Source organism: Vitis riparia, chromosome 9 (assembly GCF_004353265.1).
Source record: "Vitis riparia cultivar Riparia Gloire de Montpellier isolate 1030 chromosome 9, EGFV_Vit.rip_1.0, whole genome shotgun sequence".
In the NCBI taxonomy this organism is placed as follows: Eukaryota; Viridiplantae; Streptophyta; class Magnoliopsida; order Vitales; family Vitaceae; genus Vitis; species Vitis riparia.
Genome location: NC_048439.1, coordinates 22,109,506 through 22,130,264, shown reverse-complemented (window position 1 = coordinate 22,130,264; position 20,759 = coordinate 22,109,506). Strand labels below are relative to the sequence as shown.

Sequence of the window (20,759 nt, the reverse complement as noted above, 5' to 3'; positions counted from 1 at the left end):
GAGAATCAATTTGGACAAAAGAGAAATTTTGCCGATTGGAAGAGTGGAGAATTTGGAGGCTTTGGCTCTCGAGGCTGGTTGCAAAGTGGGAAGGCTGCCTTCTTCTTACTTGGGGATCCCTTTGGGGGCGAACCACAAGTCTGTAGCTGTTTGGGATGGGGTGGAAGAGAGATTTCGGAAAAGGCTTGCCTTGTCGAAAAGGCAATTTATATCCAAAGGAGGGAGAATCACTCTAATTTGTAGTACATTGTCAAGTATGCCCATATACTTGATGTCTTTACTTCGAATGCCAAGAGTGGTTAGTTTAAGGTTGGAAAAAATTCAAAGGGATTTCTTGTGGGGAGGGGGAGCTTTGGAGAGGAAGCCTCACCTAGTTAATTGGGATACCATTTGTTTGGACAAAACGAATGGTGGCTTAGGAGTTAGACGTCTATCTACTCTCAATAGGGCCCTTATTTGCAAGTGGAACTGGCGCTTTGCAAATGAAAGGGAGAATCTTTGGAGGCATGTCATTAGTAGGAAGTTCGGGGAGGAAGAAGAGGGTTGGGTTACTAGAGAAGTTAGGGAGAGTTATAGAGTAGGATTTTGGAAGGAAATAAGGAAGGAAGGTGCCCTTATGCAAAATAAAGTCGTTTTTTCAGTGGGGAATGGTAGAAGGGTGAAATTTTGGAAAGATAATTGGTGTGAGAACCTTGCCCTCTGTAATTCTTTTCCCTCCTTGTATGCTTTTGCTTCCTCTAAGGAGGCTTGGGTAATGGAGTTTTGGGATCCTTCAGGAGAGAAAGGGGTTTGGAGTCCTAGATTCTCTAGGCCCTTCAATGATTGGGAGGTGGAGGAGGTGGAGAGGCTACTTTTGAAAATCCAGGGAGTAAGGCTTATTCCTCTTGTGGAAGATAGAATGCTGTGGAAAGAGACTTCAAATGGGATTTTCTCAGTTAAATCCCTTTATAATGATCTAGCTTCAAGAAGAGTTGATCTATTCCCTTATGGTATGATCTGGAGCCCTAGTGTGCCTACCAAAGTGAGCTTTTTTGCTTGGGAGGCTTCTTGGGGAAAGGTGCTTACTCTGGATCAGCTTAAAAAGAGGGGTCGGGTTCTTGCTAATAGATGTTTCTTTTGCTGTGAGGAAAAGGAGTCCATTGATCATATTCTTATGCATTGCACCAGGGCAAGAGTTTATGAGAGTTATTGTTTACCCTTTTTGGAGTTACTTGGGTCATCCCTTTTTTCGGTTAGAGATACCCTTATTGGATGGCAGGGCTTTAACTTGGGCAAGAAGCGTAGAAAGGTGTGGAAGACAACCCCTTTGTGCCTTTTTTGGGCGGTTTGGAAGGAAAGAAATATGATTGCCTTTGATAATGAGGATTTTTCGATTCATAGGTTGAAAAATTCTTTTGTTTGTAATCTTTGGTTGTGGACTAAGTTGGTTATAAATGAAGGTCCTCTTCCTTTACTTAGTTTTTTTGATTGGCTAGGCGCTAGATGAGGGATGGTTTTGTATCTTCTCTTCTTTTGTTTGTGCCTTAAGGTGCCTCTTGTATACCCCCTGTATGCTTTTGGGTTAACCTCAAGGTGCCATTTTCTAATATATTTCTGCATTTGCCTATAAAAAAAAATAAAAATTCCTTAAAACAAATAATGGAAAACTTTGAGCGTGTATGGATTGAAACAATTTGAATACATGTGGTAGAATTGTTTTAGCAAATAACTATGGAAAAAAAGGTATGCAAATAATCCTATATATTCATACATTTTCATTTAAAAAATAAATAAATAATAAAAAATTAGATTTGTAATTATTAAAATATATGTTGATGACTTAAATTTTGTTGGAACTCTTAAAAAACTCATAAGAATAACAAATTATTTGAAAAAAAGAATTTGAGATTAGAGATATTGGAAAAACAAAATTTTGTCTCAACTTACAAATCGAGGATTTTCCAAATAAATTTTTAATACACTAATTAATATACATTAAGAAAAATTTGAAGAGTTTTCATATGGATAAAATACATCCTTTAAGTTCTTAAATATGTTCAATTACTTGAAGTGAAAAAGAAAAAAAACTCATTTCATCCTTATAAAAATTACAAAAATTTCTTGGTTTTAAAGTATCATATCTTAGTGCTATTAATGTATTTATTTATCTCACTAATTGTATACACTTAGACATTACTTTTTCTATTAATTTATTAACAAGATATTATTCCACTTTAACCGAGCAACATTGAAATGGTATCAAACAAATATTACATTATTTAATATTACATTATTTTCATGAAACTACTTATATGAGTTTATTTCATTTGAGAATACCAAAATTACAATAGTTTGGATATTCAAATGCATGATTTCATACCCACATAAAGTTAGGTCACTTTCCAAGCCATACCTAAAGAACATTAGGTCTTGTATGGTAAATGTTTTTGAAAACAACTTTATATTTTCCAAGACCAAAAAATAGGAAAACATGTTTGATAATTATAAAATAAAAAACAGTTATGTGTTCTTAAAAATAAAAAATAAGATGTTTTCATTATTTTTAAGAATTATTTTAAAAAATAATTATAAAAATACGAAGAATAATTAAAAATAAAACATGGCATATAAAAGCTATTTTTAAAATACATTTAAAAAATATGTTAAAAATATTTCAGGTTCCTAAATAAACTTTTGTTTTACAAAATAGAACAATTTAAAAATTTATTATCAAAAACTATTTTTTAAAATGTTTTTTAAAAAAATTGTCCTATAATATTTTATAAAACAAAAGTTTCTTTGAAAACTAAAATATTTTTAAAATATTTTTTATATTTTTAAATATGTTTTAAAAATAATTTATATTTTTATATGTTTTAATCATTCTTTATGTGTTAAATTACCTTTTAAAACAATTTTTAAAAAACAAGTGAAAATAACTAAAAATATTTTTTTGAAAATAGTTATTAAATATGTTTTTGTTATAAAATAATAAAGTGAAAGGAGAAGAAAATGAAAAAGAAAAATTAGAATATAGAAAAAAAACGAATAATCTTTTATTAAAGTTCTCTCCCTTTTATATAAAATTACAAAGAGATATATATATTTTTAATAGCTTTGTTTATAAAATATTTTTGTAAAAAAAAGTTCTTAAAAACTATATTTTAGAATTATTTTCAAAAACACTTTCTAAGCTAACTTAAAATTTTCTTCCCATTTGAATATCTATATAAAAATATATGAAAAATAAAACTAAATTGTTCATAAATGGATTAAATGCATTTCTCCAAACTTTTCTCACTAAACAAAGTAGAATTGTTTTTTTTTTTTTTAACAATTTTCCTTCTTTTTTCTTGATATATTTTTTTAATTTTTTTCTTTTTCACCTAAGTATAAAAAAATCATTTTTCCACATCCAAAAAAATTATTAAATTATATATATATATGTATTAAATTAATTTAATTATATTTGATATTTTTCTATTCATAATTACATGCTTTTTCCATTTTTAAGAACCCAAACACAGCCTAAAACTTTTTTGAAGCATTATTCAAGTAAAAATTAGTAAAAAAAAATTATTATATTGGGATCTGTTATTGAATATTTTATTTTATTTTATTTCTAATTGTATTAATAAATTAAGAACGCTTCAATAAAATTAATAAAAAATAAAACTCAAATATTTCATTAAGTCCACATCAGCAATTTAAAACGTTCTTTTCCCTCCTGCCTAAATCAAAAAGACATACTCGCTTTTCCTGCATTTTCTCGAAAACCAAACTGTAAACTCCTCCCAGATCTAACAGAACTCCAAATCAGCTTGGTTTATTCTTTCTGATTTTTTTTTTTTTTAAATAGGATTACAGTAAATACCCAAATGACATCTTCCATTTTCCTGCATTTTTCTCGGAAAGCAAACAGAGCCCATAAACCCTCGCCACATCCATTGTCACCAAAACTCCTCTCTCCCACTTCCCAAACAGAAAATTGACAATAAAAAAAATCACTTACTGGCACTACTAACAGAACTCCAAATCTGAGAGAAAGCCCCAAACACGTGAGGCAACGCGGAGGCGATTCCGGCGGAAGCGACCCCCAGGGCTAGGGTTTGGGGGTATCCAGGCTTGGAATCAAGCTTCATTTCGAGAATGGCGAGGCGGGCGTTGGCGGTGTCGAGCTTCCGAGACGCGTCCATCGTGAACCGGTCCTTCTTGCCTCGGCCGGAGGAGATGACTCTGAAGAGGGCGGTTTGGAGGTCGTCAATGACTTTGAGGGAGGCTTCTTGAGGTTCCATGCCCTGGGATTCGTAGTGGGCGATGAGCTCTTTTGGGGTTGGGAGCTTTCGCTTCTGTGTTCGTGGCGGTGGTTGAGAGGAGATGGCCGATGGAGTTGGTGGTTTTTCCATTGATGCTCAGAAAATGGAGGAGATGAACAGAGACCCTAGAGGAAGGGTTTAGGGTTTTGGGCTAGAGAGGCAGTGTTTTGGGGGGCTCGTATAAAACCCTTCAAATTGGGGGTCTTTGGATTTAGGATAAGGTGAGAATTTATTATTATTATTTTCTTTTTTCGCATTTAAAGATGAATTGAGTAATAAAAGAAAAAACTTAAATTTAATTATTTAATTATTAAGTTAAAAAAAATCCAATTCAATTGGCACTATCTAAACCCTCTATAATTCTTAATTTTTTTTTCTAATAATTATATATAAAATTATTAAAAGTAGATAGAAACTGATTCGTCCATATCTATATTCTTATTATAAGGGTTTCTTCATCTATTATTCAATAAGGAATGGCATTTTAGGCATATCTCTGTATAGGCGTTTAAAAACCAAAAAAGAGTTTTGTGCAAAGGTAGAAAAATTGAGTGAATTTTATAATTTTGATTTTACTAAATGGAGTCATGATGGGCAATTTGATTAGAAATTAATTTGAATTAAACCCGAGCTAAGGAAAATAAGATTGATGGAAACTTGGATTAAAAATCAACCCTAATCATTCTATTGAGTGGTCTAACATGCATGGCAGACCACTCTCCCTAACTTCAAAATATGCAGTACAAGTATGATCAACTTCCCCAGAGTGATAATCAATAGAAAATAATACATTACTGGGTTTGATGATTTGATCAAAAGCCATACACTGTTCTCCCGACTCTTACGATTGCTCTCACATGGCGTTTTTAAGGGTTTAAACTGATCTACTGATCCATCAATCCCGACACTTAGCTGCATATTTATAAAAGAATGTTGATAAAAGCTAACTATTGAACATCTCTTATTTCAAGTTAAAAGAAGGAAAATTCAGGCACTCTAATTGAGTTACATCCACCTATCTCTGTATATTTGCAAGAAGATATCAAAATGATTCGAAGAGAGCAATGGGTACCGTATTTACCAAAATAGATTTAAATATAGCCTCAATTCTTCTCACAGAAAGACCGGTGCCATGACCAGAGTGATGGTTGCCAACATTTTGATTAGGACATGGAGGGACGGTCCGGCCGTGTCTTTGAAGGGGTCTCCCACACTGCACACCAAGGAAAATGGGCGTTATGTAATTTTTAGAAATACAATAATTAGGGAATGCTTGAAAATGGTTTTCTACTAAAAACAGGTTTTTGAAAGTTGGTTCTGAAAGCATAGTGACTTCATGGAAAATAAGTCAGAAAAAACTACCATTTATATTTGGGTTTCCTAATAGAATTTTGTTTCCCAATTGTACAATTAATAATTGCTCCCAGGAATGGTTATTAAAATCTATGACTCTGGGAAAACAATTCTAAAAAATAGTTTTTGAAAAATATTCTTTAATATTTTATAAAATAAAAATCTATTTGAGAACTTGAATGTTAACTTGTTTTCTATGTTTTTAAAAATAATTTTTATCTATAGTATTTCATATTTGTATAATAATTTTTTAAAAGTCTTCAAAAAATAATGTCAAATATATTTTCCTATTTTTTTATTTTGAAAAACAAAAAACTATTTTTGAGAATAGTTAACAAATGGACCCTATATTTTTTAAAACCATTTTGGAAAACATTACCCAACAGACGCTATAGACCCTTGGATTCACAAACGAGGAGCAAGAAATTCATTTGACTACCCCCCAGTAAGCAGGAATGAGACTTACGTGTCTCCGGTAACTGCAGCTTTGTGGGCATCACTTCCCTTGCCTCCAAGAGCGCCCGTTTCTATATACTTCTTTGCGTTGTCCCAGGCACCACCAGCTGTGTTCAGGAAAAGGGCCATGAGTATACCCGCAACTGTTGCAAACATCAACATTGAAGCCACAACTTTAGCCCCGAGTAGAGGATGTCCGGTGTAGTATCCCAAAATCCGGAACAGAAAGCCTGCAAGCGATATAAACATAAGATGAGAAAGCCCCAAAATAACCGAACGAAACAAGAAACGAAAATAGCAACATCACTCAATCACAAAAGGTTAAAGGTTAGAGACATTTAGACAACTGTCTATGCCAGATATAAGCATTTACAGGTACAAATGCATAGATGCTTAAGAAATTACTGGATGGCATAACCAAACCGTTCATTTAAAAACACTGCTATTGTATGGAAAAACGAGTTAGATATTAGTGTATGTTATCCTATAATGCATTAGCTAGATACAGTAATATTTGAGAAAATGAATAGAAAGAAATTGAGAAATATGCACTTAATCAGAAGAGAAAAGAGGGCGAGAGAATGCCGGAAAAAATTCACATTCCACAGCCCCATTAACCAAAACTTGAGTTCTAAAAACCTCCTAATTGTCAGTTCTTTATTTTGACTATAATGTGGCAGCTTAATGAGCACCACCCTAACATGTTCTGAGCTCCCCATTAGTACAGAACGTAGAGACAATCTTCACCACTGGAATGCAAAAACATGATGTTCCATAACTGCTAGAGCAACAATAACAACAATTTTTTCTTGAGCATGACAAAAGGCTAATGAGCAAAGAGCAGATAACCCACCAACCACTATAGGTGATACAATAGCCAAAGCACCGGGTTTTATCATCTCCCTCAGAGATGCAGATGCTACAATGGCAACACAACGACCATAGTCTGGTTTCTCTTTATAGTCCTGTAGCAAACATGTTAAAACAATTTCATGCATCAATTAAAAATTAAAACCTACATTCATGATAAACCATAAAAATGCTATAGAGAATCATACTCACCATGATACCTGGCCTCTCAATAAACTGTCTTCTTACTTCATTGACAACCTCTTGAGCAGTCCGGCCAACTGCAGAACATGCCCATGCACTAAATAGGAAAATAAGCATAGAGCCCAACAACCCACCAACAAAAACTTCTGGAATGGCAATATCAACCTGTAAGGTGATTAACATAAAAAAGCAGTGAGTTAGAGAATGTAAACATGATGAAGAGATCAAAGTAGCGTCCACTTACCTGCTTAAAAGGTTCATGAGCAAATGCTGACACCTCATCCATATAAGCACTGAACAGAAGGAAGGATGCAAGTGCCGCGGATCCAATGGCGAATCCCTTGGTGGTAGCTTTTGTGGTGTTCCCAACTGCATCAAGAAGATCAGTGATCTCCCGAACACTTTCAGGCTGTAAGAGCATTTTGTATCAAGTTAAAAACAAAGCACTAAAGTTCCTTTTGATTCAGCCAACATTATTGAAAAATTCAGTTGTAGAATGGCTACCTGCTGACTCATCTCTACTATTCCACCAGCATTATCAGCTATTGGACCAAACATATCCATAGTTAGAACATAGGCAGCAGTGCTGAGCATTCCCATTGTTGCAACAGCAGTCCCAAACAGCCCACCAGTTGGGTTCCCAGTTTCATCCACTAGGCCCGAAGTTTGGCCGAGCCAGAAAGCTGAGACAATAGATATGCTAATGACGATGACAGGAAGAGCAGTAGATTCCAGACCCAAACTGACACCTGCTATTATGTTGGTCCCATGCCCTGTGGAGCTAGAAAGAGCTAGAGTGCGAACAGGTTCATGCTTGTAGTCAGTATAGTACTTGGTGATCCAGACAAAAACATAAGCTGTCATAATTCCAACTAATCCACATAAGGCAAAGTTCATCCAAGCAGAAGGTGCTTGTTCGGTGTAAAGTAGCCAACGGGTAGACTGTAAAGGTAATTCAAAGAGTCACCAACAAAAACATGCATCAGTACACAATAATAATAATAATAATAATCACAGTAGGTAAAATATTGCAAGCTTCCAATATCTGATCAATTTTAGAGAGAAAGACAATCACAATATTCTTGAGGATGAAAGACAGATAAAACAGCAGCCACAATCAACTGTTATGAAGAACGCCAACATTTTCAGCCAGTAGATGAAATCTTACCAAGCCAAATGTCAAAACAGCTAAAATTATTGTAATGGAGTATCCTTTCTGAAGAATTGCCATTGGATCCTCGACAGGTGACTTCACTCCAGAGTCACGTGTCCCCCTTATTGAAAATATTCCAACCGATGATATTACCAGGTCAAAAGAGTGAATGACAAGAGGAAACAGGATGAAACCAGATGGATCTGCATGAACATAATCAATATTTGAAAGGATCAATCTATAGAAAACAAACAAACCGACGAAAGCAGTAATGGATCTATGGCGAAGGTCAAAGCACAATCAGATGTATCATTCCACAATGGGACACAGTTTAGGTTAGTATAAACTTGTTTGGAGAGCAGACAATTGACAGTGAATGAAAAAACACTACAAATTGTAATCCGCTACTAGCTATGGAGAATTAACTGCAACAGAAATCACTCCAAAGCTCAAGGTCAGAAGCATATCAGGGACTTCAATTTCAAAAACCATAAGGAAAACATAGCAAGAATGTGAGAAGGAAGTACATGGATATCTTCAACCTAAACCAGCCCTTCCTCCCCTCCCCACACCCACCCCATACACACAGTCTCTCTATCTCTCTCCATTCTTGAACATGAACTATGTTACACGAAAGAAACCTCTATCAAGCAAGGCACTTCCTTTAAACATCAAGACCAAGGTACTTGCCTTCAATCTTGCAACGTTGAGCCATTGTTCCACCCAGTATCATAGCACTGATGATTTCAGCTGCAATACTTTCGAACAGATCAGCACCTCTAGCAGCACAATCACCAACATTGTCTCCAACCTTCAAATGAAGAAGAGGGAAAACTCTTGTTATGGAAAGGACATACATTTTTCCCTTAGAAAAAAGGCAAAGACATGAAAAATGCACCAATGAAACAAATCTACATAAGAAGCAGATTATTATCTGTTGGATCCTACTATGGGCCCTCCAAGGTCCTACAAAAAGAAAGGTTCTTCAAGGTTGCTAAAGTTCAGATGACTTCAGCATCTGACGAATTAAGTTTCAAGGCCAGCCCATTTGGAATAAAGATTAGTACCTATGAGAAATGAATTAACCTCACTTGTTTGCAAGTGAACAAGATCATTACAGACCCACAGACAAGATAACAGACAATTACAATGAGAAGCAAAACATAATTAAGCATCCCTAAATTAATCTGGTGCTTAAGAAGCCTGAATCATCACCACAATTGACAAAAAGAGGTGGTCAAACATGAGCAGAAACTCAAGAAAATAAGAGATTTCTGCAACAAAAAAATGCACAAATGCAAGTGAAATTAGCTGAGCATTACCGTCAAACTGGGACCATAACCCATATCGTACCATAAATTATCCCCAAATTTGAAAGGAAATGAAGTAATTGCACGTGAAAGATGGCATGTGAAAAAAACCTTTTGCAATTTGTAGGAAGCAGTAAGAAGATTTTACATTCACAAGAAGGCCAAATTTCATCTTGGGAATGCATATTGACTTGGCCATAATAGCTTGTCTAGCATTTATCACAAAAGTACCATGAACAGAAAACAAAGATAAAATATTGAAAATTCTACCTTTAAAGGAGAAAATAATTGCACTAACCAATTTTCATACTATTTTCAATTCAAACATCCAACAAATTCCACACTAAATAGTGACAAGCCACAGAATAAAAATGGACAAGAAACCAATTTAAATGTAAACTAACAAGCAACATTCTGGCTAACACAAGTGCTTTTAAACAAAGAAATGAACATAAAGGAGAAGTTCGATACCAAATCTGCAATCACAGCAGGATTTCGAGGATCATCTTCAGGTATTCCCTGCTCCACCTTTCCAACCAGATCAGCTCCAACATCTGCTGCTTTTGTATATATTCCACCACCCAACTGAGCAAAAAGGGCAACAAATGAAGCTCCAAATCCATATCCCACAAGAAGAAGAGGCACTGGGAAAGAAGTACATTGAAGTCAATAAACAGATTAAACCACATTAATACATGTGCATGCTAATTCAAGAAAATGGTAGGTGTAAAAGAGATGTAAAAAAACATAAATAACATATAATTAAATAGGCACATTAACGGATAAAGTGACCACTAATCAGTCCCAAAGCATTTTGGTAAGGCTAAGGGAGTTCCTACGGTATTCAAGGTAAATGTCAATTGAGATAGCTTATTAGGGTGGCAAGGTCAGTTTGTAGAAAAAGCAGGAAGCATATTTTTGTGATTTTTGTAGATGGTAAGTGTCATAGATGTTTCTTTTGTAGTTACCAGGTGCTCCCCATAGGGGTTCTCTAAATACTACTTCGCATGGGATATGGCCCTATTAAAAGAATTCTTCAACATGAATTATCTTACTTACCAATAAAAATTTGAAGACTAAATTCTGACTCCAAATCAAGGAAACCAACAGATTTTGTAAACTAGGTTAACAATGTACATATGTACAGTTTTCTTGACAAGCAAAATAGAATTTTATTAACATGTCACCTAACAACAAAGGGGGGTGCATCCCCATCCATAGGGATTATTCAAGGACCATAAAAAAGAAAACAAAAGGAGAGAGAGAGAGAGAGAGAGAAGGGGGAAACACAAAACAAAGGGAAGAGCCATGTGGAACCCAGACTATCTACAAAATCCAACAAGTATAAATTGGCTTCCGCCATGATAGCAAGGTTTTGAGTAAGATAGTTTCAGCCACTGATACAGATTCTTCCACACCTTAAAAAATTCTACTGTTTCTTTCTTTGTAAATAATCCAGAACATGCAAAAAGGAGCCGTTATCTAAACTTTCTTGCTACTATTATCTAAGAAACCACCCCGCCATCGAGGTAACAAGTCTTTAACTCAATGGGGGAGAACCCAAGAAACAGAAAACAATACAAAGAGTAAACTCCGCAAACTGTTTATCCACCCACGATGAATCAGAATATGATTGGTAGATTCCTCCATACATTTACATAAACAACACCTATTAACTGGCGCCCATTGACACTTCTTCAGCTGATATATTTTCAAATTTTTTTCTGATGTTGCTTCCCATAAAGAAACCTGCCTTGGAAGGAGCTTTGTTTCTTCAAATCTCTTTGACAGGAAAAGAAGTAGCCTCACCTGCAACCAGAACCTTGAAGTAGGATTTCACCAAAAATACCCCTTTCTTTGAAGCCTTCCATGACAACTTGTCTTTCACATCACTTTTGATTGTTTCTTGGTGTAACAGCTTCAAGAATGATTCCCACCTCTCAAGCTCCCAATTGAAAAAACCTTCCTAAATATCGGGATCCAATTTACTCTAGGCCCAACTCCTCAATCCCAACAATCACCTATCCCTGCAACCTTATGAGTGGCTAAATTGAACAAAGAGGGAAACCAACTTTCAGAGAAGTATCACCGCACCAAATAACTGACCAAAATCTTGTTGATCATCTCCTACAACCATATACATTCTGACTGAGAAATCATCTCATCCCTTCCTAATAATTTTCCATATGCTTGATCCATTAGTTTCCTGACCTCCTTAGAGCACCATCCTCCTTTCTCACCAAACTTTCCCACTATGACTTTTCTGCACAAACTATTGCTCCCACCGGCAATTCTCCTCAATCATTTAGCCAGCAAAGCTTTTATTAAGAACCACCACACTCATAATACCCAAACCATCCCTTAGTTTCTCCATGCACTGTTCCCCATTTTACCAATTGGATTTTTTTTCTCCAATGAGCCTTCCTCCAAAATAAAGTCCCTCTGAATCTTTTGGAGCCTTCTACACATCATTTTCAGGATTGCAAATGTGGTCATGTAATACATCAGGAGACTGGAAAGAATACCTTTCAGATGGGTAAGTTACCTCCCTATCATGAATACTAATACTCACAAGAGGAAAGTCTATTTTGAATCTCACTTCAATAGGATCCAAAATTGACAGTGGTCTAAAAGGAGGTCCCAAGGGTAGTAGTCTATGATAAGTGTTAGGCAAGTGTCTTACTCTACATCCAATTTACTGGTTGATGTGCATATATGTACATAGATACATCACATGTACACACATACACATACAGAGAGATATTATGAAAGGGATTTCAACAGAAATATGTGTAGTTCAGTGATTTTTTAGTTGATTTCTTATTTCTTTGTCAGACTCATGAACACTCCTTTATGCATGAATCAATTCACCATTCAAGTGCAGACACACACAGATATATAGAGAGAGGGTGAGAGATCATGCACAAACAATGACAAAAGGCTAGGTAGAAAAAGTCACGTGTTAATGAAAGGATAGATTTGATGATTTTCAACAGAATATCAACGACAGAAACTTGTTATATATGTGCAGACATCACAAGTTCTTTTCAGTGAATTTTTCAGTTGATTTCCTGTTTCTTTAGCAGACTGATCAATAGGTTTTTATCTATAGATCAATTTCCTACTCCATATATGATGATATGAAATACATATGAATTCATAATTTTTATAGTTAAGTATTATAAGTTTCATGGTAATAAATAAATAAAAAAACAAATAAACTACTTACAATCAGTAACCTTCATTGAACCTGTCGAATCTACCCCCAACCAAACATAAAATGTGGCATAAAGGATGGCAACACCAATTACAGCCATACCAACAACAACAAGGGCAGAGAAACCACCAGCACGAACAGCTATCTGCACATAATATTTTCCTATTACAAAAGAAATATAGATTTTCCTGTTTAAATTTTGATGGGTTATTTTTTTCCTCACTATTAGGAAAATGAACCTGGAACCTTCTTCCCATATCCCCACCCAAAACCCCTGCCACTTGAGTCAGGCTTTAAGGGCTAATATAGTAGTTTCTTAAAAAATAAAAAAGTGTTTTTCAGTTGATAATGAACTATGAAGGAAAACCTGCAATGCTTCTCTTGCAGACCGTCTTGCAGCACTTGAGACTCGAACGTTTGCTCGTACCGACACCCACATTCCAACATACCCAGCAATTCCTGAACAAAGAGCCCCTAGGAGAAAGGCAGCAACAGTAATATATGCAGTTGTTGACCTGTATCAACAGGACCAGAACAGGATCGTTCATCACAAGAATATTGATGTGGAAGAGATGCAATCTAATATGTAAATCTGTTATCACCTTCCTATGCCAGAAGATTCTTGTTGAGGAGTTGTACTGCGAAACAAATATATGCTAAGGATCACAAGAGCTAGTAACATTGCCATCTTGGAAATAGTCCCATATTGGGTCCTGAAGAAACCTTCTGCTCCATCACGTATTGCATCTGATATCTAGAAAGTGGAATAATAAGCTCAGGACAAGTTCACAAAGAATTTCTGAATTATAACCATGAGAATACTTCATTCTTAAGTTTGGTCATTCTCAGATAATAATACTGATAACAGGATGATCATGTGTTTGATATGACAAGTTGCAAAGCCATCTTGATCCCTTTCATTACTGAAGCTATAAAAACTAAATGGATCAGCAAGGTTATAACTCCATGATAAAAAGGAGGCTTGGAATTTCTTACACCCTTCATGCTTTTAAAGGATGTTTGAGTTCCTGAATTTAAGACTTTAAAGCACCTGGTAACACTGACATTAATAGCCTTAGAGAACCGTGCCTGATGAAAGGGTTCTGTAGTTTATCTCAAAGACCAGAGACAAGAATTATCCACCACCTCATAAGAAATGTCTCTCAAACTAGTTGCATAGAAAGTTTTTATGACAAGAGACTCAAATTTTTTCTGAAGTAATTGAAATGATATACAAACATAAACATCAACTTACCTGATCAACACAAAACTACAACATATTTGATAAATATGCTAGAGAATGTTAAATTACCATTCATTCTATCATCACAAATAATAAGGAGAATTTTATATCAAAAACTAAGGTCACTTTTGATCAAAATGAAAATTAAGTACTAAAAAACTTTAGTTCCGAATTAGAAAAAGCAAAAAGTGTTTGGTATCATTTTAGGTTTAAGTGTTGGATATAATTTAACAGATTAATAAAGGAAGCAGCTGAAGTCTGAAAATGATACATTTTAGAAATTTTATATGACATCCCTTGAAAATTTAAGCATTCTGTATAATATCTTATGGAGATAAAAATGCACGCTGAGTGCAGTGATTAATCTTGATTTAAGAATACAATTTTACATGTTACGGTTAAAAAGAAAAGAAAAAAAAAAAACCATTATTATTTTTCCTTGTATGGAAATGTAACAACTATTGAGATAAAAATGCACTGAGTGCAGTGATTAAATCTTGATTTAATAATACAATTTCACATGTTATGGTTAAAACTAAAAAAAAACCATTATTATTTTTCCTTCTATGGAAATGTAACAACCATTTTTCAATCATCCTTTATTTCAAAAATGGTATGAATGTTTAAAAACGTTCTAAACAGTTATCTTCAACTACGGAAAGAACTGGTATTAAGCTTTCGTCCAGTATTTTGTCTTTACTCCAAATTTTTAATTATAAGAATGAAATCAATTAAATAGAAGTTTGGTGCTGATCATTTTCCTATCCTACTTGAAGGTGGAGGTTTGAAGAGGGGTCCGTCTCCATTCAGATTTGAGAATATGTGGCTGGAGGAAAGGGGGTTCATGGATCAGATCAAGAGGTGGTGGGGCAGTTTAACTTTTTCTAGGTCTTGTAGCTTTGTTTTGGATGCAAAATTAAGAGTCTTAAAAGGGCTTTTAAAGACTTGGAATAAAGAAGTTTTTGGGGTAATTGAGACTAAGAAGAGAGAAGCTCTTAGCCAGGTGATGTACTGGGATGCAGTGGAGAATCATTCAACTCTGAGTCTAGAGGATTGTGAAGCAAGGAAGGAGGCTAAGGAGACTTATAAAACATGGGTGTTGAGGGAAGAAATTTTTTGGAGACAGAGATCAAGGGAATTGTGGTTGAAGGAGGGGGACAATAATACCAAATTCTTTCATAGGATGGCGAATGAGCACAGCAGAAGGAACTGGTTGTCTAGGTTGAAAGTTGATGAGTTTTGGCATACGGAGGAGTTAGATTTAAAAAATAGTGTGGTGGGTGCTTTTAATAATCTGTACACTGAAGAAGGGGGGTGGCGTCCTGGTGTTGAGGGGTTGCCCTTCATGAGGTTAGACAGCTGTGAGGCTGAGGGGCTGGAAATTCCCTTTACGGAAGGGGAGGTGTTTGCGGCTCTTTCAGATCTAGGCAAGGATAAAGCCCCCGGTCCGGATGGCTTCACCATGGCTTTTTGGTTGTTCAGTTGGGATTTAGTAAAGGCTGAAATAATGGGCTTCTTCAAGGAATTTCATGAGAGGTGCAGATTTGTAAAATCTTTAAACGCGACATTCCTTGTCCTAGTCCCAAAGAAGGGAGGAGCTGAAGATTTGAAAGATTTCAGGCCTATCAGCCTTGTAGGCAGCCTCTACAAGTTGCTGGCCAAGGTGTTGGCTAATAGAATTAAAAAGGTGATGGGGAAAGTGATCTTAGAGTCTCAAAATGCTTTTGTTGAGGGCAGACAGATTTTGGATGCAGTGCTGATTGCAAACGAGGCTGTGGACTCAAGATTGAAAGACAATGTGGGAGGGGTGTTATGCAAGTTGGATATAGAGAAGGCTTATGACCGTGTTAGCTGGAGCTTTTTGTTGGCTGTTCTTAAAGAGATGGGGTTTGGAAAGAGACGGATAAAGTGGATTGATTGGTGTATCTCCACAGTGAAATTCTCAGTGTTAGTTAATGGGTCTCCATCCGGTTTTTTTCAAAGCTCGAGGGGGCTAAGACAAGGAGATCCCCTTTCCCCTTATTTGTTTGTGATTGCCATGGAGGTTTTTAGCAGTATGATGAGAAGGGCTATTAGTGGGGGTTACTTATCTGGGTGGAAGGTGAGTGGTGGGAGGGGTGAGGGGATGCATATATCGCATTTGTTGTTTGCGGATGATACGTTGGTTTTTTGTGAGGAGTCTTCAGACGAGATGACTTATCTAAGTTGGCTTCTCATGTGGTTTGAGGCGTGTTCGGGTTTGAGGATTAACTTAGAGAAGAGTGAGATGATCCCAGTTGGAAGGGTGCTGAATATAGAGGGTTTGGCTTTGGAGTTGGGGTGTAAAGTGGGAGGGATTCCTTCTAGTTATTTGGGAATGCCCCTTAGGGCAGCTTTCAATTCTTTGGCGGTGTGGGATGGGGTTGAAGAGCGTTTTTGTAGAAGGCTTGCTATGTGGAAGAGGCAGTACATATCTAAAGGGGGGAGACTCACCCTAATTAGAAGCACCATGTCCAGTATGCCTATCTATTTGATGTCTCTCTTTCATTTGCCTAGAAAAGTGAGGTTGAGATTGGAGAAAATTCAGAGAGATTTTCTGTGGGGTGGGGGATCTTTAGCCCATAAACCTCACCTTGTAAGATGGAACTTGGTTTGCTTGGAGAAAAAGAAAGGTAGGCTAGGGGTGAGAAATTTATCTTTGATGAATAACGCCCTTTTGGGTAAGTGGAATTGGAGGTTTGCTAATGAGAGAGAGCGTTGTGGAGAAATGTAATTAGCCTCAAGTATGGCGTAGAGGAGGGGGGCTGGTATACTCGGGATGTGATGGGAAGAAACGGAGTGGGGGCTGTTAGATGGCAGGGTAGCTTTCCATCTGGGTAATGGGCAAAGAGTGAAATTTTGGAAAGACAAGTGGTGTGGTGATGGGCCTCTTTGTGAGTCCTTCCCATCTCTTTTTTCCATATCCATGTCAAAGAATGCTTGGGTTGCGGAGGTGTGGAATCCGGTTGGTGATGGGGTTGGTTGGACTCCTCTCTTTGCAAGGGCCTTTAATGATTGGGAGATTGATTTGGTGGAGCGGTTGTTGCAGAGGATCCAAGCTTTCAGGGTTCAAAGGGAGAAGGAAGATAGAGTGATATGGACAGCTTCAAATGATGGGGCTTTCTCTGTTAGATCCCTTTATTCTATGATGGAGCCGGGGGGCCTTTCTTTGTTCCCTAGTGAAAGAATTTGGAGGGCAAGAGTGCCTCCCAAGGTAGCTTTCTTTGCTTGGGAGGCTTCTTGGGGTAAAGTTTTAACACAGGAGCAACTTCAAAGGAGGGGGTTCTCTTTGGCAAATAGGTGCTTTCTCTGTTTATCTGAAGAAGAAACAGTGGATCATCTACTACTGCATTGTGTCAAGACGCGGGTCTTATGGAACCTCCTTTTCTCTCTTTTTGGAATATCTTGGACTCTCTCGTGTACATTGAAGACAACTCTTCTTGGATGGAATGGAAGGTTTGTGGGAAAAAGACGCAAGAAGGCTTGGCAAATGGCGCCTTTATGTATTTTTTGGTCAGTTTGGAAGGAGAGAAATAGGTTAGCGTTTGGGGATGAGGATCTTTCGCTTCAAAGGTTGAAATATTCTTTTATATGTAATCTCTGGTTTTGGGTCAGGGGTTCCCTAGCAGTGAGTCATTCTTCTCTTGTAAGTTTTGTAGACTAGATAGGCTCCTAGTTAGGGAAGGTGGTGTGTATACTCCCTGTATACTTAGAGGGCACCGTTTTTTGGTGTTTCCTCTTTCGTTTAATATACTTCTTTTACTTATCAAAAAAAAAAAAACAAGCACCAAAAAGGATAGGTAAAACAAAAATACTCTCTCTCAATCCGACCCAACCAATCAATAAAATCTATTATGGACATAGTTGAATTTTCTATAAACAAATTAGTCCAAGATAACAAGCTGCGCAAAAACAAAAATTTCAGCTTTTAAACAGAAGGCTCCACATTGTCAAAAGATTTTTTTTTTTTTTTTTTTTTTTTTTATAATCGTGGATGTCCGGGCCAGCTTACGCGCACCTCGACTAATCCCACGGGGCCCTGAAGTTAACCACCGAGTAAACCTCCAATGGCCCTAAGGGTACTCGAACTAGTGACCATTGGGGAGCAAACCCAAGGCCGGACCAATTGAGCTACCCCTCAGGGTTACATTGTCGAAAGATTTTCCATTTCTCTCTTTTCATATTGTCCAAAAAAAGACATAAAGGCATAGTTCTCCGAACTTTCTTCCGCTTTCTTCTAACAAAAGAGTCATGCCACCCTAAAAGGGTCTCTCTAACTATAGAGTGGATCACCTAACACACTTCGAACAAGGATAACAATAGCTCCACAACACCCTCGCCTTTCCCCAATGCAAGAGAATGCGATCAATCGACTCCTCCTGAGCAAAACAAAGTGAGCATCTATTGATTAAAGACCAACCCCTCCTTTGTAGTTGATCCAAAGTCAAAACTTTCTCCCACGTTGCCTCCCAAGCAAAAAAGCTTACCTTTGGAGGAACCCACGCATTCCACACTACACTTGTTGGGAAGGGCTCTACCCTTACTCCCTCAAGAATAGAATAGAGGGACTTAACAGAGAAGGATACACTCTTTGTCTCCACCCAAAATACCATGTCCTTCCCATCCACATCCACCGCCTTACCTTGAATCCTTAACAAAAAGCACTCCATAGTCTCAATCTCCTAGTCATTGAGAGGTCTAGAGAAGTTAGGAATCCAAACACTCCCCTCAGAAGAGTGCATCCACAAATCTGCCACCCAAGCCTCTTTAGAGCTGGCTGGGGCAAATAAGGATGGGAAAGAGACACAAAAAGGCTCATCACCATAGCAAATGTCTTTCCAAAACTTAAGCCCTCTCCTATTGCCCATCATGAAAGAATTTTTGCAAGAAACTAACTCCTACAAATTCCTTATAGCCTTCCATAACCCAACACCATAGCTACCCCTCACTTCTTTAGAGCACCAACTCCATTCCATTTATCTCATAAATGTTTAATAATAATAAAAAGTAGAGGTTTATTTTGCTTCATCGTAATATTTTATTCAAGGGTATGTTTGGTTCTTGGAAAATGCTAGGAAAAGGGGAAAAATGTTAAGGAAAATCATTTTCCTATGTTTGAATGACATGGAACATGAGGTAGAAAAAGAATTAAGGAAAGTATAGGGAAAGTGCATTTCTCAACAATTTGATCTTTTTCATCTCAAATTTTCCTTGGATAACTAAATATGAGAGGTTTTCTTCACCATTTTTCTATGCTTCTATTTTTCCTTTCTAACTTTAACTAAATATAGTATTAAGTAATGCAATATTAATAATAAAATCAACAAAAATAAATTTTTGAATAAAAAATTGCAAAAAAAAAAAATCTTAAATAGCATACATAGTTTATAATAAATAAAAAGAGCGTATTGCCTAATTTATTTTTATTTAGAATTTGAATTTTATTTATTTAAAATAATTATGAATAAAAAGTTTTATTTAAAAAAATATATCAATTTCAACATAAACCAATTAAAAAAAGCTTGACTCAATGAAGTTCCCATAAATAAATTAAAATAGATTTTTTTTTAGAATTTTAATTTTATTATATTATATGAAGGGATGATAATGAAAATTTAGATTTAAAAGAAGATAAATTTTGGTATAAAAATAATTTAATAATAAAAAATTTTCTCCTACATACAATCTTCTACAAAGTTGTTGATTCATGTCTTATTTCTTTATTTGACTTCTTTCTCCTATACTCATACATTCCTTTTCTAACCAAGTATTTACAAATTCTACCCTAGCTCCTATGTAAGGAGAGAGTATCCCAAAAAGATAGGTTAAAATGCATTTTAGTTTTTCTGGGACATTATCAGGGATCTGAGTTATATGGTTTAGAATAAGGTGTCTAAAAATTCCCTGATCTAAAACTGAGTTAAAAGGTCCACTTATTTATTAGCCCAAAAGTTCAATAGAATTAGTATAAAACATGTATTGAATAGTTGATCCACCTGACATGCACCAGACCGTACTTACAGACATTAAAATACAGATCAATGCTCCAGATCTCATAATCAAACCTCTGCAAAGTCTCAGCTTGCAGAAAGAAACTTAGTACCGGTATTTAATCCATTTTATGCATAATTGCCAAAAAGGGTATCTAGTACATTTTTGCAAACTTGGCAAGTTACATATGATAGAATAAACATGCACATGATAAGCAAATCATTGTGCAGTTTAATTAACTACAACTTAATAAAAATGATCTTCAGCAAGATTATAAAGCAAGTAATAATTAAAAAATGATACTACTATTGTCTGATAAAAAAATTATATAAAAAACAAATTAACAATAATAATTAAACATTACTATTACTAATAACAATATATTGAAAAATGTACCTGAGCCATCTCAGGAGGCCCCTCATCCTTCGCTAGTACCCATTTAGTAAGATAGATTGATAAAAGGAAGCTGATGATGCACACTGAGAAGACAAACACAAGGATTGGAGAAGTTCTTGCCCCAACATAAAAAACAGCTCCCAAGCCCAAGAGCAGAAGTACAAAAAGCACACGGACATTTATTCCCATGAAAATTCGAAAAATCTGCATAAAACAACTCGTCAATGCTATCCAAACAAGAAATTTTTTAAAAATGCACAAATCAGCAACAAGA

General features: G+C 36.0%; 2 protein-coding genes across 4 annotated transcripts in view; both read right to left on the bottom strand.

Moving 5' to 3' along the window:
• Positions 1-3,644: 3,644 nt before the first annotated feature.
• LOC117922159 lies at positions 3,645-4,487 on the bottom strand. Its single transcript, XM_034840194.1, has one exon. The coding sequence runs from the start codon at positions 4,383-4,385 to the stop codon at positions 3,984-3,986; it is 402 nt and encodes a 133-aa protein (XP_034696085.1). The 5' UTR covers positions 4,386-4,487; the 3' UTR covers positions 3,645-3,983.
• Positions 4,488-4,957: 470 nt separating this feature from the next.
• LOC117922157 (pyrophosphate-energized membrane proton pump 3) overlaps positions 4,958-20,759 on the bottom strand; it is a 19,571-nt gene continuing 3,769 nt past the window's right edge. For 2 of the 3 annotated variants that reach the window (XM_034840189.1, XM_034840190.1), the window contains exons 3-15: positions 20,486-20,689; positions 13,440-13,591; positions 13,205-13,352; positions 12,850-12,982; positions 10,092-10,264; positions 9,001-9,121; positions 8,326-8,513; positions 7,662-8,099; positions 7,402-7,566; positions 7,167-7,322; positions 6,958-7,069; positions 6,115-6,334; positions 5,045-5,508 (exon numbers count right to left, since the gene is read on the bottom strand). In XM_034840189.1, the coding sequence (XP_034696080.1) occupies positions 5,409-5,508; positions 6,115-6,334; positions 6,958-7,069; positions 7,167-7,322; positions 7,402-7,566; positions 7,662-8,099; positions 8,326-8,513; positions 9,001-9,121; positions 10,092-10,264; positions 12,850-12,982; positions 13,205-13,352; positions 13,440-13,591; positions 20,486-20,689 (2,310 nt within the window). In that variant the 3' untranslated portion in view covers positions 5,045-5,408. Of the gene's footprint in view, positions 5,509-6,114; positions 6,335-6,957; positions 7,070-7,166; positions 7,323-7,401; positions 7,567-7,661; positions 8,100-8,325; positions 8,514-9,000; positions 9,122-10,091; positions 10,265-12,849; positions 12,983-13,204; positions 13,353-13,439; positions 13,592-20,485; positions 20,690-20,759 lie in introns of all 3 variants that reach the window. The other variant, XM_034840191.1, reaches the window with a different exon arrangement.

What these genes read in the sequence shown, in the direction of transcription:
- LOC117922159 (XM_034840194.1), bottom strand. Translation starts at nt 4,385, where the DNA reads ATGGAAAAACCACCAACTCCATCGGCCATCTCCTCTCAACCACCGCCA.